The sequence below is a fragment of the Pseudophryne corroboree genome, chromosome 1 (genome assembly GCF_028390025.1).
Source record: "Pseudophryne corroboree isolate aPseCor3 chromosome 1, aPseCor3.hap2, whole genome shotgun sequence".
NCBI lineage: Eukaryota > Metazoa > Chordata > Amphibia > Anura > Myobatrachidae > Pseudophryne > Pseudophryne corroboree.
In genome coordinates, this window is record NC_086444.1 from 994,876,122 (window position 1) to 994,894,458 (window position 18,337).

The following is an 18,337-nucleotide window of genomic DNA, read 5'->3' on the forward strand; positions in this document are numbered from 1 at the left end:
AACATACCTTCTCGTACACTGAAAGGCATGGTGACCACACCATAAGCACTTGGAACACCGTACAAGCAGCAAATGAAATCCGAAAGGTAATCTAGGACGCTCAGATCATGCTCTACAACAATGATGTAACTGAAAAAACAAACAAATATATAACTATATATATATATATAACTATATATATATAACTATATATATATATATATATATATATATATATATATATATATATATATATATATATATATAACTATATATATATATAGTCTTGGAAGATCCTGCACTCTCATCAAAAGTAATAACGACGGCGGGTGCTCCTAATGACCAGAGAGGCCACCAATATACCACAACAACCACCTAGGTGGAAGGTGCACTCACGCCCAGAAATTAGTCTCTGAAGTCACTTGTAAATTCAGTATATTTTTATTCGGGTTCACTGTTGATGCCGTATTTCATCGACGTTTCGGTCCTTATGCGGACCTTTATCAAGATTGGCACTTAAATCACCTATACAATCAGAAACAGTTACAATTAATATGTATAAGAACCCAGATTTATTCAACACCAACACCACCAGTGCCTCCCAGGCCCTGAAGACTGTCACAAAAACCAGAAAACGTATTAAAAAGCTGTTTTTTTATATATGTAAAAAAGAGATACTTGGAAATAATCCACGTGTGATGAAAGAGACACCTCCACCATTAGGACTATCTGTTTAGATAGGCAAATGATTACCTGGACGGCAAGCCAGATCACTCAGATGTGTGGAATGGCCTTCAAAGTTGGCAACATGCCTGATCACATAATGAAGTTAAAAAGCCTATAACGTAGGGAACAACGACTCCACTCGTTTTTTAGATCGAGGAGGAGAGGCCTCCTCTACCCGTTCCAGGGTTCTCAGAAGCGGCACAGACCGCACCCGAGGAGAGGGGGGTACCAAGAGAAGAGGGAGGAGGAGACAGTAGGTGACAATGTCTTTAATCTATCTAGCGTAGAACTGAGTCCAGCGGAAACTAAACTTCTTGCCCGAGGTTTATCTTTCGTCCCCACATGCAGAATTAATTCATTCCAACAAACTATAGATCAGTATAAATTTGGCCGCTCCCTCCGTCTGCGGGAGTTCTTTGCTAACAAATCCACTAACAAAGAGATACCTCAATTCAGACCCAAATCGACATTCGATCCTCCATCCTCCAATCCCAGCATCAAAACTTATTTACGGTTAGTCCAAAGAGACTCTGAGAGCTCACCCCCCAAAAGGATGTTTGATAACCTGTCCATAGCCGAGAGGAAAGCATTAAAAACTTTAAAGGATTCTCCCCATATAGTCATCCGCCCGGCGGATAAGGGAGGAGCAATAGTCGTCCAAGATTGGACTGACTATGACATGGAGATCAACCGACAATTAGCAGATGACATGACCTATCAGAAATTAACCACCAATCCGGTTCCTAAAATTAAATCTAAAATCGATCAATTTCTGAAGTTAGGTTTTGAGCAGGGCTACATAAGTGAAGACACATTAAAATATTTGACCATCAATTCACCCAGGTGTCCCATCCTATACACTCTGCCCAAAATTCATAAGACATTAGTTCACCCTCCCGGCCGACCCATTATTGCCGCGGAAGGCTCTTTGTTACAGCCAATTGCTGTCTTTATTGACAGTATCCTACAGCCTTTGGTATTAAAAACTGATAGCTATTTAAAGGACACTGGGGATTTCCTCACACATCTACGGACATTTACCCATCTTAGTGAAGGCACTCTTCTGGCCACTATGGATGTGGGGTCCCTTTATACCGTTATACCACACCACTTAGGTTTGGATGTTATACGTCAATTTCTTTCCAACAGCCCCTGCAAAGATTACCCCACTGAGTTTGTGTTGGAACTGACCTCATTGGTTCTTACGTGCAACCACTTTATGTATAAAAATGATTATTTTCTTCAAATCGCCGGAACCGCGATGGGGTCGAATTTGGCCCCCGCCTACGCTAATCTGTTCATGGCGCACTATGAACATACGTACCTGTTACCTAGGTATGGGCACAAGATTGCCTTCTTTAAACGGTACATTGATGACGTCTTCTTGCTGTGGGAGGGCACCGAGTCTGAGTTTCTTGACATGGTGAACCAATTGAATGCTTTGGATAATCCTATCAAGTTCACATACACAGTATCGGCCACTAACATCACTTTCCTGGATGTCAGTATCACCAGAAATGGTGACCGACTGGACACCTCGTTGTACCGTAAACCCACTGACCGCAATCTGACCTTGCATGCTAGCAGCCATCATCCCCCAGCCCTCAAAGAAGGATTGCCCATATCCCAGTACCTCAGAGCCATGAGGATCAATTCCAACGCAGCACTCAAAGATCAACAATGTAACGAGATCACTTCTCGCTTTCTGGAGCGAGGGTACACTAGCAGTGTACTTACTCGCTGTCTCAATAAAGCGAACAGCATTTTTCATGGACAACAGGTTAAAAACCCCATTCGTAACAATCGGATGATTTGTTCCACTCAGTATGATGGTTCCACAAGTACAACCAGAAAGGCCCTACGGAAACATTGGCCAATAATAGCCACCGACAACAGTTTGCCTTTTCTTAAAACACCTGCTCCTATGGTTGCATACAAACGAGGGGCCAACCTAAAGCAATTACTAATGAGACCCACGATTTTCCCTGAACAGAACACATCTCAAATCCAGCTTATGCAAGCCAAACCTGGCAGTTTTTCCTGCGGGGGGTGCACAACGTGCAGATCTATGATCACTGGTCCTTTTTTGTATCACCCACACACAGGGAAAAAAATCTTTATCAGATATCATCTCCACTGTCGACTGGATCATGTCGTCTACCTTCTAAAGTGCCCATGTGGGTTATGTTATGTCGGACTAACCGCGCGTCCCTTTCGCGACAGGATGGCAAACCATCGGTCATCCATACACACGGCCCTCAATGTGGGCTTTTCTGACAAACCGGTAGCACGGCACTTTTTGTCAGTTAGACATCAAGTATCTGCCCTGAAGTGTCAGCTGATTGACTGGGTGCCGCCACCTGTTAGTGGAGGCGATCGCACCTTGTTACTTAAACAGAAGGAAAGCTTTTGGATACACAAACTCAATACAGTGTCACCAAAGGGCCTCAATGAGGCCAACCCCCTTAATATTTTTCTTTAGAATTTTATTTTGCCATAGTTGATTGGATACCTTGGAACACACTTTGTATGTTTCAGGGACATAGGGCACTGTGATACAATCAGCACATACAGGCTGGGTTTCGATTTGTGTTTTATATGTTCTATGTTCTATGTTCTATGTTTTATTTTTTTCATTTTTGTATGTTCTTTTTATGTATAGAGATTAAGAAAGTAAGGACAGTTATTTATACGTCCTTGCTTATGTTTTTTATATATATTTTTCTGTTGTTTCCCGGAGCCTTCCCAGGTCCTATACTAGTCACGAGGGTCCACCAATTTCAATGACCACACCACCCACTATTCCCTTTTATTATTTAAAATCTTTTACTACATTATACCAATGTATTACTATAAAGATATTACACTCACATCAGTATTCAATTTGCCTTTGTTGATCAGATATATGTTAGTTTGTATGCGTAGGGTGAGTTGTGGTCATTTGATCTGGTGCCCTCTTATGTCATTTTTGACATTTTTGACATTTCATATTATGGATCATTATTTACATTTGCACTCTTTTTCTTCTGTGGTGATTGACAGGCTACACATAGGTTAATCCAGGATTATACGTGAGGAGACCTCCGGTATACCTCCGAGTCCCTGTGAGCTATGAGTGAACCTGTACATTGATGATTCCACCTGGGGGAGTGTTCATTCTCTGAGAACACCCCCCTCTAGGTTGTACACCTCCTTTAAACATTAGCCAGTGGATAAGCCTAATTACGGTTCTTTCCGCGAGTGGAACGCAGAGACTTCCGGCCAGCGCCACTTCCGCGGAATGGAACGCATGGTGTTCCGGTCGGTGGAACGCAAAAGACGCGTCTCCGGCAGTTGCCCTTCCAAATCGTTAAAATACACTCATTTAAGTAGCCGTGCGTTAGCGATAGCCACTGCCTGTCCTGTGAACCCTGTAACGTTTTTCCCAGTTGGTCTGAGTTAGTTATCTGAGAGGTGATCAGTTAATGAGAGACTGGGCTTATACTAATCTCCCTAATTGGCACTTCCTGTGGTTGATCCTTAAATAGTGCTCAGCTGAGGCTGAACTTTATGCAGCTTCCATTTGGCTCTGGACACTTGAGCAGTGAGTATGGTTCTCCTGCAGCTCCCTTCTGACACATGATTACGGTTGGTGATTATTTTTTCCTGTTGTGCCTCCTTACAGACTGAGTGTCTGACACATGTACAGAGCCCACAAGCTGCCATGAGCTATTTCTACATGTAACTAGGTATGATCTTTTCCAAAATGACGTTGTTAGTGTATTTTCTTATGGTGTAGTTACTCTGTTATTTATCTAATAGGTGACTACGCCTTGCAGCTTCCCCTACGTTATAGGCTTTTTAACTTCATTATGTGATCAGGCATGTTGCCAACTTTGAAGGCCATTCCACACATCTGAGTGATCTGGCTTGCCGTCCAGGTAATCATTTGCCTATCTAAACAGATAGTCCTAATGGTGGAGGTGTCTCTTTCATCACACGTGGATTATTTCCAAGTATCTCTTTTTTACATATATAAAAAAACAGCTTTTTAATACGTTTTCTGGTTTTTGTGACAGTCTTCAGGGCCTGGGAGGCACTGGTGGTGTTGGTGTTGAATAAATCTGGGTTCTTATACATATTAATTGTAACTGTTTCTGATTGTATAGGTGATTTAAGTGCCAATCTTGATAAAGGTCCGCATAAGGACCGAAACGTCGATGAAATACGGCATCAACAGTGAACCCGAATAAAAATATACTGAATTTACAAGTGACTTCAGAGACTAATTTCTGGGCGTGAGTGCACCTTCCACCTAGGTGGTTGTTGTGGTATATATATATATATATATATATATAATTAACCATCAGTTTAGCAACATGCAGCAGAGGCACTACTGAATTAGCAATGTGTAAATAGATATTTTAAGATAATTACATGCAAAATCGCGACCTTACGAAAATTGGAAAGTACCACATAAGTTTAACAGCATGGAGTGCATTTTAATAAATGAGGAGGTGGTGTAGTGACTATTATTTAATAATCTACAGTTACATATCTGTAGGCTAACATTTTCTCTCATTACACCTTAGGGATCAGGTTTTTCCTCTTAATCTCATTACTTCTAATTAGTGCCTCTGTCCGCACACAAATCAAAACTCAGCTATGCAAGTGCCAGTTAAAATCTAGATATTCTTTTATTAACCACATGAAGCATGAAATGCTTTCATTCTGTTTCTAGAAGCCGCATTTCAAGAGACCACTCATTGCAATACTATTATGTGAATTTCAAAATGGCTTATTATAGACACATGCCAACGTGGTACATCGAGAATTAACGCTCCACACTGTATTTAAAATAAGGAATACAAACAAAAACTGTTTCCGTACCGGTCAGGGTCAATCAGCGATCGGATGGTAATGGCAGCCTTAAGACGTTGCTTTACATCTAAGTAACTAGATGGTTCATCAAACATGAAGCTGCCAGAAGATAAAACCAAAAGGAAATCCAAGTTAACTGAAGATTAATTTTAATTTCAAACATAACAAAATTTAATGTAACAGTACTGTGGGGTTAATTTGTAAAGATTTAATTTTCTTACATGTCTGCTTTTTGGATACAAACAACAGCACAAGCAAATCGCTGAAGCTCTCCTCCGGAAAGGTCCTCCACATTTCGATCTCTTAGGTGAGTCAGATCTGTGACACACACACACACACAAACACAGCATTGTCATAGGTATATTGGACTGGATGGGGAATATAGCAAGTGCAGTAAATGTTGGAATTTCTGTTCAGCTCACAGAATGACCCATGTAGCAGAGAAAGAATATAGCAGGATTGCATGCCTCTAACCAGCTAAACTTCAGGTTTGTGCAGTCAGTCAGTATTAGAATGCACAGCAAGACAAAGATTTCATCTTGTTAATAAAAAAGGCACCGTTATATTTAAAAGAAAGAGTATTATAATGTCCCATTCCTTTGTTCTGCCACAGGACTGAAATTAATCATTCCACTTATACCATCGTAGGAAGGGGATGTAGTTATGTAACCGTGGTCAGAAAGCCACCGGTCACAATACCGACCCCTACATTCTGCCCACTCGAAATCCCGAACAACAGGGATTATTCCTACTCGTGGGTGTCCACGACACCAATAGATTGGGAATAGAACTAGTGGCGAGTGCCGCTCGCCACAGAGTCCGCAAGAAGCTTCGTTGTGCGTCCCCCTCCCCCCAATCGGAATCCCGGCCGCCGGTAATACAACCCCAAAAAAAGGAAGTCATACACATTTAACAATTGTTGAAACTAATTGTTTGTGAGGTACTTACCAAGCTGTTGACAAACAATAGTCTGGGTCCTTGTTTCATCCTTTCGATCCAAGATGGTCCCAACTGGGCCCTTTGAAAATAAATATTTGTTAATCCGCTGTCCACACAGACTACTGACATTTGACACTTTTTGCCAGTGTTTAAAAATAGAAAACAATGGGGCAGATGTATTAAACCTGGAGAAGTGATAAACCAGTGATAAGTGCAAAGTGATAACGCACCAGCTAATCATTACAGATTTGAAAAATGACAGTAGCTGACTGGCTGGTGCGTTATCACCTTGCATTTATCACTTCTCCAGGTTTAATACATCTGCCCCATCATTTGGAAATACAATTCTGCAAAGTAATAAAGCAGCAATGTCTTCAACTTCAGTTCCAGCTCATTCACACATTACATGTGTAAAAGTGGATACGGCAGTCATCTTCCCAAGGAGCTAACGTAGATGGCCTACACACATCTAACAATCCTCGTACACACTGACCTTTGCAGCTTTTGGAATTTGGTCCACATATTGGGGCTTAATGATGGCCTTCAAGTCATCCTCCAGAATCTTGGTGAAGTAATTCTGCAACTCTGACCCTCTAAAGTAAGTCAGGATTTCCTGCCAATCAGGGGGATCCTTTGAAACAAGACAAATATTATGCAGCAATTCTAAAAATGAATACAACTAAAATTATGTAAATGCGTTAATTAGCCAATGACTTCAATGATGCAAACCATGCATTCTAAAATCTTACCATTACTTTTAAAGAACTTCCGCAACTAATGTAATGTGTTAGATAACAGATATGTATGCTACATTCAGGTAGGTTATCTGGCAATTGTATACGCACATGTAGTAGGGAATTTTAATTGAAAGACTAATGAAGACTGATGTAATAATATTACAGTGCTATAAAACATACTGACCCCTATATAGGGATAATTTGCATACAATACTCTCACGCACTCAATCGTTTCTCTCTGCTCATTGTCTAACACATATTAAATATTGCACTCAAAGTCAACTAAGGCAGTGGTTTCCAAACTCAGTACTCAAGGCTATAAAGCAGTCCAGGATTTAAGGATATCTATGCTTAACCACTTAATTGATTATTTCTCCCTTCAAAATCGTTCATAACAGTTTAAAAAAAAAAAAAAAAAAAAAAGAGAAGGAGGAGGATTTTTGTAATTACCGATAAATCACTTTTTCAGAAGCCATAGGGGACACTGGCACAACTTCAAGACCGTGGGGTGATGATGGTGGCTTACAGGGAGCTGGCACTCTAAATAATCTAAAGAAGTGCTCTATCCCCCATAATCTCTCAGTTATGAATTAGCCGAGAGGAGATGGGAACAAGAGAACAGAACTATACGAGGGAAGAGAGCACATAACAATTAAAACAGAACAGAACAATGAAGGCTAGAGAACAGTGACAGGCGGGCGGCCAGTGTCCATTATGGCTCCCGAAAAAGGGATTTATTGGTAAGTACCAAAATCCTCCTTTTTCTGTCAGCCACCAGGGGACACTGGCACAACTTCAAGACCATGGGGACACCCCAAAGTTTCCCCCCTGAGCGGGAGATAGCGGAGGAACTTGCAAAACAAAACTGTGAAGATGAAGCCGCAAAAAGTATCAAACTTGTAGAATTTGGTTAACGTATGAATACTGGAACAAGTGGGTGCTCTACAGAGTTGAGACGTGGTAGCCCCGCTACTAGCGGCCCAGGAAGACCCAACTGAGTGTATAGAGTGGGCCGCAATGGATAATGCAGGACACCTAGATTGGTGTAGATAGGCTTGACGAATAATCAACCGAATCCAGCAGGCCAAGGTCTTCTTAGTAGCAGGCCACCTTCGACGTGGGAGATCATAAAGCACAAATAAAGCATCAATCTTTCGTAACGGTGCTGTCCGATCCACGTAGATCTTCAACGTTCTTACTACATCCAGAGAAGAAGGCATCCCAGAATCCTTCTGCAAGGACTGTACCACAATAGGCTGATTGATATGAATGCAGACACGACCTTGGAAAGAAAGGAAGCATGTGTTCTCAACTCAGCCCTGTCAGTATGAAAAATCAGGTAGGGAGGCTTACAAAACAAGGCACTTAATTCAGGTACCCTCTGGGCTGAAGCTATGGCTAGTAGAAAGTCTTCCAAGATAGTTAAGCTCTGCTTCTTTCAAGGGTACAAAACAGGGTGACTGTAGATAATCCAGCACCAGATTCAAATCCCAAGGAGCTGTAGAAGGAACAAACGGAGGCTGTACCCGAAAGACCCCTTGTAGGAAAGTTTGAATATCCGGTAGGAGCGCCAGGCGTTCTGAAAGAAAATCAATAAGGCAGATACATGAACTTTCATGGATCCTAGACGAAGTCCTGAATCTAAACCTACCTGAAGAAAGAGCAAATACAGTGAGAGACAAAAAGAATCTGATTGAAACCCTTTCCGGTCACACCACGAGATATAAGATCGCCAGATGCGATGGTAACGGGCTGCCGTAAACGATTTTCATGCCTGCAACATTGTGGGGATCACACATTACGGAATTCCTTTTCTTTTCAGGATGTCTGCCTCAATAGCCATCCCGTTAAACGTAGCCGTGGTAAATCTGGATGCACGAAGGGCCCTTGTTGGAGTAGATCCAGACGCAGAGGAAGAGGGCAATGATTGTCCGCTAGAAGAAAGCGCAGGTCTGAATACCAAGCCCTCCGAGAACAATCTGGTGCCACCAGGATCATCGTGATGGACTCCCGTTAGATTCTCTTGAGAACTCGAGACAAATAGAGGGAACAAAGGACACACGTTAACTAGGTCGTACGGCCAAGGCACAGACAGAGCGTCCACAGCTTCCGTTTGAGGGTTCTGGAGATGTATCGTCGAAGCTGATGATTGAGACACGATGCCATGAGATTCACATCTGGACACCCCAAGCGTAGTATCAGATCGTTGAACACCTCCGGGTGAAGTGCCCATTCTCCCGGATGTAAATCCTGACGGCTGAGGTAATCTGCTTCCCAATTGTCCACTCCTGGAATGAATACCGCCGAGAGAATTACTGCGTTGCGTTCTGCCCAATGGAAAACGCATGATACCTCTCGCATTGCCTGGCGATTGCGAGTTCCGCCTTGTTTGTTTACGTACGCTACAGCAGTCGCGTTGTCCGACTGAACCTTTACAGCCTTGGATCGAAGAATGTGGGCGGCTTGTACCAGCGCATTGTAGATCGCTCTCAGTTCAAACACATTTATTGGCAACAGCGATTCTTGTGGAGACCAGTGGCCCTGAAGATGGGAGTTCAACACAACCGCGCTCCATCCCCTGAGGCTGGCATTCGTTGTGAGGACCCTCCAGTCCTACACACCGAACCGCTTGCCCGCAGTGAGATCGTGCAGCTGGCGCCACCAAAGAAGCAAAAGTCGTATCTCCGGAGTTAGTCGAACTAACTGTTGAAGGTGTAGATGCGACCCCGACCATTCAGATTCAGCTGGAAAGGACGTGAATGAAAACGGCTGAACTCCAGAGTTTCGAAAGCCGCTAGCATTGTCCCAAGTAAAAGAAGGCATAAATGGATTGATACCAGTCGTGGCTTGAGAACAGCTTGGAACAGTTTCTGTATACTCAGAGCTTTGTCTTGACGCAGACAAAAATAGGATTTTACTTACCTACCGGTAAATCCTTTTCACGTAGTCCATAAGGGATATTGGGGGAATCTAGTACGATGGGGTATAGACGGGGTCCAAAGGTGCTGGCTCCTCCCCTCTATGCCCCCTCCCACAGGCAGTTGTAGGTAAAACAGTGCACGAAGGAGAAAGGACATACTTGAGAGAAGGAACATAACGAGTGGTGAGATTCACACACCAGCACACCACAAACATAAAACAACCAGCAACAGCTGGTAACAAAACAGCAACAGCTGAACAGGTAACCATACAAAAGAGAACCTGTAGAAAAGTCAACACACTGAGGCGAGCGCCCAATATCCCTTATGGACTACGAGAAAAGGATTTACCGGTAGGTAATTAAAATCCTATTTTTTCTAGCATCCATAAGGGATATTGGGGAAATCTAGTACGATGGGAACATAACAAAGCTTCCAGAACAGGCGGGAATGTGCGGAGACATCTGCAGCACTGCCTGCCCAAACTGGGAATCCTCTTTGGCTAGGGTATCAAACTTGTAGAACTGCACAAAGGTGTTCTTCCCCGACCAGGTAGCAGCTTGGCATAACCTGAGAAGGTTCTAATGTAACTTTGTCGGCCGTGTAAGTAATTTCGCCCAACTCACGATCATCCTTTTTCAGCTTCATCCCAAGAGAGACTCATCGGACTGAAGAATTAAAGGTACTGGGCGTTTCTTAGTCTTAGCCACTATCTGCGATTGTTCACTGGACGTGTCTAAGCGTTTTATGAGACCTTCTACCGACTTGGCTAGTCCTGCCACCCAGGGTGGTTCTGTAGCAATAGAGCAGTGGACTCCAACCTTAATTGGGGTGTGAGCTACTTTCGGAAAATAAAACCTCTGAAGGAGCTACCCCCTCCCCCCAATGCGCGTGCAGTCCTGTGAAAGTGGGTGTGGCCTCACAAAAGTGGGTGTGGCCTCACAACTACAAGTAATGCGCCCCCCCCCCCCCACCGCGTAGTGCCAGATACACAAATAATGCCCTTCAGCAGTGCCAGATATTCAAATGCCCCCCAGCAGTGCCAGATACAATTCCCCCCGCAGTTCAATTTAAAATGCCCCCCCCCCACAGTGTCCAATACAGTTCTAACCCTTGCTGGCTTCTACTGCCGCCGGTGCTGCTCCTCCTGTATGAGGGACGGAAGGGGAGGAGAGCGCAGCACGTGCCTCTCCTGTGAAGTCCAGAGAGCGGCTGCGGTGAGGGTGACAGTCTCCAGTGGCTGCGGGCATTTAAAATATGGTGGCGGTAAGTGAGCCAAACAAAACTTGCGGTCCAGCAGCCAATCAGGTGCCGCCACTGCCGGTCCACAAGCTCTGATTGGCTGACGCCCAGCACCATATTAAAAATGAAGGGAGGAGGAGTGTTAGTAACTGCCCAAGCCCGTGCGCTCTGTGAGCTACTGAAAATACTACGTCGAGCTACCACAGGCATATCCCCAACCGTCTCACGAGTCCTCCGTAAGGCAGCCACCTCAATATGTAATTGTGAGATGGTTCCTGTTAGCGCTACCACCCATGCGGGGAAATTAGCGTCTTGGGACGGGTTAACTAACGCAACCTCTGAAGCACATGCCTCACATAGCGAGGAATCGTCTGTGTGAGCTTTTATTACACTTCGCATAAACAAACAATTTTTGTGACGCCTTAATCGCAGGTCCCTTGCCTGCCATTGTAGCAACACATACAATTTTACAGCAGCACTCTCACAAATATAGAGAAAGAGAGAGGGGAAAATCAGAAGGATAGAGGGAGGTATTTGACGGACTCCCCTATTCTAAAGCCCCTCAGCCAACAGCCTGTACTTTATGCAGGCTTCTAAGTTTCTGGTAGTCTGTAGCCAAGTGCACCTGTCTCTCTCTACAGTGCAGGCTACCGAGTAGAAAAACAATTGTTGCCATTAAATGAGATGCCTAGCTGAAAAAAGGCGCCTTTTTTTTGGACGGACAGGTTGGAAACCCGCCAACTCTGCCTCCATCTTCAATGCAGAGGCACCCATCTCTCCATCTTTTAAAGTGGGTGCACAAATTAAACAAGCAGCTCATGTGTGCTCTGATAAACAGTGATAACATTGCTAGACCCTGCTAACACAGCCGCGCTGTGCAATGCGGCCACTACACACAGCGGGTGACACCGGCGCTGCACAGGACGCGGCCGCTCCACACACACACACACACACAGAGGACTCCTTCCCCTTCATGCTGCCGCGACGTGTCGCGGACCCGACACAAATTGGGGAGGGAAGACAAACTGTATGCGTCCGTACTGTTCCCCTACACTGCCGCGATGTGTACTGTCAGCGTGGCAGTGCAGGAAGACTGCGCTGTGCTTGGGGGTCCCGCCGATATCGCACCCAGCATAACCGGGAAGAGGAGGGGAGGGAGGCCAGCCACCGTGCCTACAAGGAGGCTCACTCACCAAACCGGAGCCTCAGGATGAGTCTGTGTCGGGAGGAACAGTGCTTCTAGGGTTAAGCGCTGTTCTCCTGCAGCTTGCTGCTGGTGTATGACCCGGACCCCACTTCTCTGGATAAGTGGCGAAGGGTGCCTGAGGCTAAGGGAACAAAGTTCCAAGAAAAAAATAAAAAAGAGGATTTTGGTACTTACCGATAAATCCATTTCTCTGAATCCTCTAGGGGACACTGGAGTCCTATACAGTAGGGGTGTGAAGCTTGCAACCGGAGGTGTGGCACAATCTAAAAATTAGCATTGTCTGCACAGCCGGCTCCTCCCCCTTCACATCCCTCCTCCCTCAGTTTGAAAAATTTGACTGAGAGAGAATAGGATATGATACTTTAGCACATGGCGAGGAACCGAACCGTACAACATATCAAACAGCATCCAAGAACTCTTAATCGAATAACTAACGCTGTTTGCACGAACTGTTTGAACAAGAACTTTGAACACAGCAGGTTGACAGCACCGAGGCGGGCGTCCAGTGTCCCCCTAGAGGATTCAGAGAAATGGATTTATCGGTAAGTACCAAAATCCTCTTTTCTCTTTCATCCACTAGGGGACACTAGAGTCCTATACAGTAGGGGACGTCCCAAAGTTATCCCCAAGGGCGGGAGTGCTGTCGGTGGCCTGCAAAACTAAACGTCCGAACTTAGAGTCTCCGGACGCAAGAGTATCAAACTTGTAAAATTTCGCGAAACGTGTGGGCTGAGGACCACGTCGCCGCTCTCTAAAGTTGAATAGTGGAAGCCCTTCTGGCAGCCGCCCATGAGGCATCCACTTATCTGGTGGTCTGAGCACCAGTCGGAACTGGAACCTGGTTACCACAGGAAATATAATCTAATCCATCTAGACAAAGACTGCTTAGATGCTGGCCAAACCTTCTTTGGACCATCATAGAGAACAAACAAATGGTCTGACCTTCTGAGGGACAGCGTAACTTGTACGCATATTCATAAAGCTCGGACAATATCCCAAGACACGCTCCCATCTGCGCATCCCTGAAAAGATGGGACTACAATCAGCTGGTTTCCGTGAAACCCGAAACGACCTTAGGAAGGCAATCTGTTCTGCCCTATCATCATGGAAAAGTAAAAACGGAGTCTAACATGATAAGGCTACAACTCAGAAACTCTCCTGGCCGAAGCTCAGGCAAGTAAGAACGTGACCTTCCAAGAAAGATATTTCAGGTTTGTTCTTTCCAACGGCTCAAAAGTTGGTCATCAGAAAAAATTCCAACACTAAATTTAAGTCCCACGGCGTAGTGGGAGTACGGAAAGGAGGTTGTATCCTGAGAGCCCCCTGTAAAAAGGTTTGAACCTCCTGTAAGGATGCTAACCGCTGTTGCAAAAGTATGGAGAGAGCTGAAACCTGAACCTTCAAAAGGAAACTAGTCTTAGTCCTCCCTCTAGACCAGCTTGAAAAAAAAGTAGAATTTTGGTAAGTGGAAGTTCGTCGAATTCCACCCACCTTCCGGACACCAGTCCATGTACTTCTACCAAATTCTGTAGTAATGTATGGCTGTAACAGGCTTTCTAACAGCAAACCTCGTAGGAATAGCCGTTCTCGGTATCCCTCTGTTTCTTAACTTCCGGGTTTCAATAGCCACGCCGTTAAGCGTAGCCTGTTCAGTATAGGAACGGTCCCTAAGATAGTAGGTCCTCTCTCAGAGGTAACCGCCAAAGATCTTCCGCTAGGAACACCCGCAAGTCTGAGTACCAACTCCTGCGGAGCCAATCTGGTGCTAGTAGAATCGCCCACACTCATTCTTGTTTCACTTCTTTTTTAAAACTCTCGGCATGAGTGGGAAAAGTGGAAATATGTAAACCCTTCTGTAATACCAAGGAAGTGTTAATGCGTCCACTCCTTCTGCTGCTGGATCTCTTGTCCTGGACACATATCTGGGCAGCTGATGGTTGTGCCGAGACGCCATTATGTCCACTTGAGGTAGACCCCATCTCCTCACCTCCCTGTCGAAGATCTGTGGAAGTAGGCACCACTCTCCCCGTCTGCATGTTCTGGCGACTGCGATAATGTTTAGCCTTTCTGCCCACAACAAGATCTTTGTGGCTACCATTAACGCCATTCTGCAGTTTGTTCCTCCTTGACGGTTTATGTAAACCGTCATCGTGACATTGTCCGGCAGTATCTTTTAGTGTTGACCCATGACTAGGTCATCGGCTAGGAAAAGCGCATTGCAAACTGCTCTCAGTTCGAGAACGTCTATGGGTAGGCTGCTCTCCTGTAACCACCAACCTTTATGTCCATGGACCACGAACTCTCCTTGTTTCAAACCTGCAATAGCTGACTGGATTTAGTCCATCCTGAATCTGCAAACCGTGAGGAATTTGTGCCCCTAGGACGGCACTCCAACCTCTGAGACTGGCGTCCGTTGTCAGGATCCTCCAATCCCAAATGCCGAAACTCTTTGCCTACTGCGAGATACTTGTGCAACGACCACCAAATCAAGGAGGTTCGTATGCGTAGTGAAAGTCGGATTTTTCGATGTAGAAGCCAGTGCGAACCTGCTCTTCAGAGCAATGTGGTTCATTTGAAATGGTCGGGAATGAAGTCTGCCGTATTGGATAGCTTCAAACGACGCCACTATCTTCCCTAGAAATTGCCTACAGAGGTGTAGAAAAACCGTCTGTGTGTTTAGTACCTGAGCCACTAACCTCTGTGGGTCCTGGGTCTTGTTCTCTGGTAGGAATACTCTCAATTGTACCGTATCCAGTTGGCATGAGGTTGGATTGTTTGGAAGTTTACAATCCACCCATGTTGAATGAAAAATTTATGAGATGTTTGAGCTTCCTTTATCAGCTGTTCCTGAGATGAGGCTCTAGATAAGGTATGATCGTGACCCCTAACTCTCAATTCTGTCACCATTATTGGTATGATCTTTGTAAATATTCAGGGCCCTTAATTGGTAGTGATCCTTCACCCGTGCAACCTTAAGTAAGCATGGCGGGAGGTCCAAATCGGGATATGAAGGCATTGTGCACTAGCAACAGATTTGAATAAAATCCCGTTCCTCCTTAAGGATCCGGGACTGGTGACATAACCCCCTGTATGCAGAAGCCTTTGAATTTGCCGTCTGTAATGCTCCTGCTCGCAACGGGCACCTAGGACCTCAAGCTGTAAAGAAACAGACTGTGGACGTCTTTGAAACTGTATCCTTGACCCAAACGTCTGGTGAGGTTTTGGCCCGGGTGTCCCGAAAACCTTCCAACCTGCGCCCACCAAGGGGGACCCAAGGTGAGCAGGGAGACTGTCATGCCACGGGTTTGTGAGCAGGTTTGTCATGCCACGGGTTTGTGAGCAGGTTTGTCCTGCCTTCTGTGTCGACTGTGAACGACCTCTACCTCTCGAGTAAGAAGTCTGTAGAAAGTTAGATCTCACTGCAGTTGCTGCGAAATCCACTTGTCTAACTCAGGACCAATAACATCTAACCCCCAAATGTAATCGTCTCTATTCTTGGGATCGGAGTCCACTCGCCCTTCTCTGAGCCATAAAATTTTTCTAGCCGAAATAGGCAAAACCGAGATGCAGGACGCTATTTTACTAGTGTCCTTTGAAGCCTGGCACATAGAAGTCGCAGATTCTCGAATATGCTCCGCTGAGAATTTTCCTCCAGGCTACTTTTACGCCCAGCCCATGCGACAATGTGCTGCTACAAAAATTGATTTTAATGCAGTGTCTACCTTCGCGACATGACCTATCCTTTAAGGTGGTCACGCTAGGCATAGGGGACATCGTCTTCTCCCCGCTTCCTAAGCGCCCCACTGTGTGTATACAATCACAGCCCATAGTGGGGATTGAACCTAGGACCTCTGGGTTGGCAGTCAGCATGCCTAACCACTAGACTACTGGCTCACTTTTTAAACGTTTATCAGTGTGGAGAGTTTGAGGCGTAGACATACGAATAAATGGAAAACTCTCTGGTTCCCTAACTCCTTACTTCTTGAAGCATAGGATCACCATAAAACTCCTGATCTCAGGCAGACTTAATTTTCTCGCCTTTTCATCTATAATAAGACCCTCTTCCTCCATCGTGTAAGATGGGAAGGATTCTATTAACCGCCTTGTTCACCTTGCTTAATGTTTGCGCAGGAGGATTAATTTAAATTAGAAATTCCTCCATGGTCTTGGAGAATCCCTCAGCCCTTACTGACTGCTGCGGGATTCTGACATTTCTTTTGAAATATTTGTCAGGGCTTGCTCCCCTGATCTTGGCGGAGCCTTGCTCCCGAGTTGAGCGCCCTTAACTTAAACAGGGAACGCATACCCGGGGGTCGCCCAAACGAACACTCATCTTATTACAGTTTGTATACATAATAAGTTCTAGTGTTCTTGGCAAGTGCTTTTGATTTTCGAAACCGCACCCCATAGAGCGCTCCACGGTGCTTTCCCCCTTTATAATGGGAACAGAAAGACCGTAACGGGTGATGGGATTAAAGGTACACTGGATCCACCTAGCTGGATCTTTTTGTATATAATACAGAAAAAATAAAATAAAAATATTTTTTTTTCTATAACAACAACAACAACAACAACAACAACAACATCACCAGCCTCGTTGCAACACTCGCACATCCAACTGTATTTCAGTTCTGAGGTCGGGGTTGTGAACCAGTCGTACCCTTTATTTCGTTGGGATCTGTTGTTTAGAAGTCCCTTGAAAATATATATCATTAATGCATTGAAAATCCATTGCAGCAGAGTCCTAATATACAAATCTCCAGTAGAGGGAGTAGTGCTCTATTATAAAAACACCTCCCTCTGCTCTGACTGGCCTGGAAGCGTGTGTATCTAAAGGGGGGCGTAATACCTCCTATGGAGCCCTTTTGGCGTCTCCAATCAGTTTTAAAAAGGCCGCCAATTAAATTTTATATATATATATATATATATATATATATATATATATATATATATATATATATATATATCTATATCTCTCTCTCATATATATATCTATATCTCAAACAAAAGAGGCGACACTCGAAGTCAGCAAAAAACGTGAAATGTATAATCACAAGAGTGTTGACGTTTCGGGGACGTGCTCCCCTTCCTCAGAACAATTTAACAATGTGCAAAACCAACAATAAATACCCACTTACCCCGTGGACCTCCCACACCGTCGTGCGTCCCCAGTCACGATCTCCCGCACACTCCGGTGTACACTCACAGCTTCCGGCGGCGGGGCTGTGAGTGTACACCGGAGTGTGCGGGAGATCACCTCGACAAAGGGGCGTTAGCGCCCCGAAACGTTGGTCACTTTTGTGTTTCTATTTACATGGATTAAACCACCTACTTTTGCACCTTTAACTTTTGGAATCAGTCTCTGAGTGCCGCTGCATGCTTCCATTGTCTGTTTATATATATATATATATATATATATATATATATATATATATATATATATATATATATATATATATATATATATATATATATATATTTATATTTATATTTTAAAGGCGTCCCCTGATCACTTTGCCCCCTTTAACGGCTGCTTCAGGCCGATTTACCAACAAGAGGTCTTCTGCCTCTTTCTAACACAACCCCCTTGCTGTCTCCCCCAGTCCTCCGCTGGCGGCGGGAGGGGACGAGATACCGTTTTAGCGGGCGGCGGGCGGGAACGCGCTTCCTAAGCGCCCCGCTGTGTAAACCAATGGAGATTAGAACTTTTGGTTTAGTCTCACTATACT

At 44.7% G+C, this 18,337-nt stretch overlaps 1 protein-coding gene and 1 long non-coding RNA gene across 2 annotated transcripts in view; one reads left to right on the forward strand and one right to left on the reverse strand.

Annotated features, from left to right (window-relative positions):
* Positions 1–18,337, reverse strand: part of ABCE1 (ATP binding cassette subfamily E member 1) — a 55,296-nt gene that overhangs the window by 11,003 nt on the left and 25,956 nt on the right. The window contains exons 6-10 of the mRNA XM_063920606.1: positions 6,998–7,135; positions 6,514–6,583; positions 5,787–5,883; positions 5,575–5,664; positions 8–129 (exon numbers count right to left, since the gene is read on the reverse strand). Coding sequence (XP_063776676.1) covers positions 8–129; positions 5,575–5,664; positions 5,787–5,883; positions 6,514–6,583; positions 6,998–7,135 — 517 coding nt within the window. The remainder of the gene's footprint in view (positions 1–7; positions 130–5,574; positions 5,665–5,786; positions 5,884–6,513; positions 6,584–6,997; positions 7,136–18,337) is intronic.
* On the forward strand, positions 4,370–4,943 carry LOC134921719 (uncharacterized). Its single transcript, XR_010177491.1, has 3 exons — positions 4,370–4,433; positions 4,507–4,625; positions 4,854–4,943. It is a non-coding gene; the product is annotated as an uncharacterized LOC134921719 (long non-coding RNA).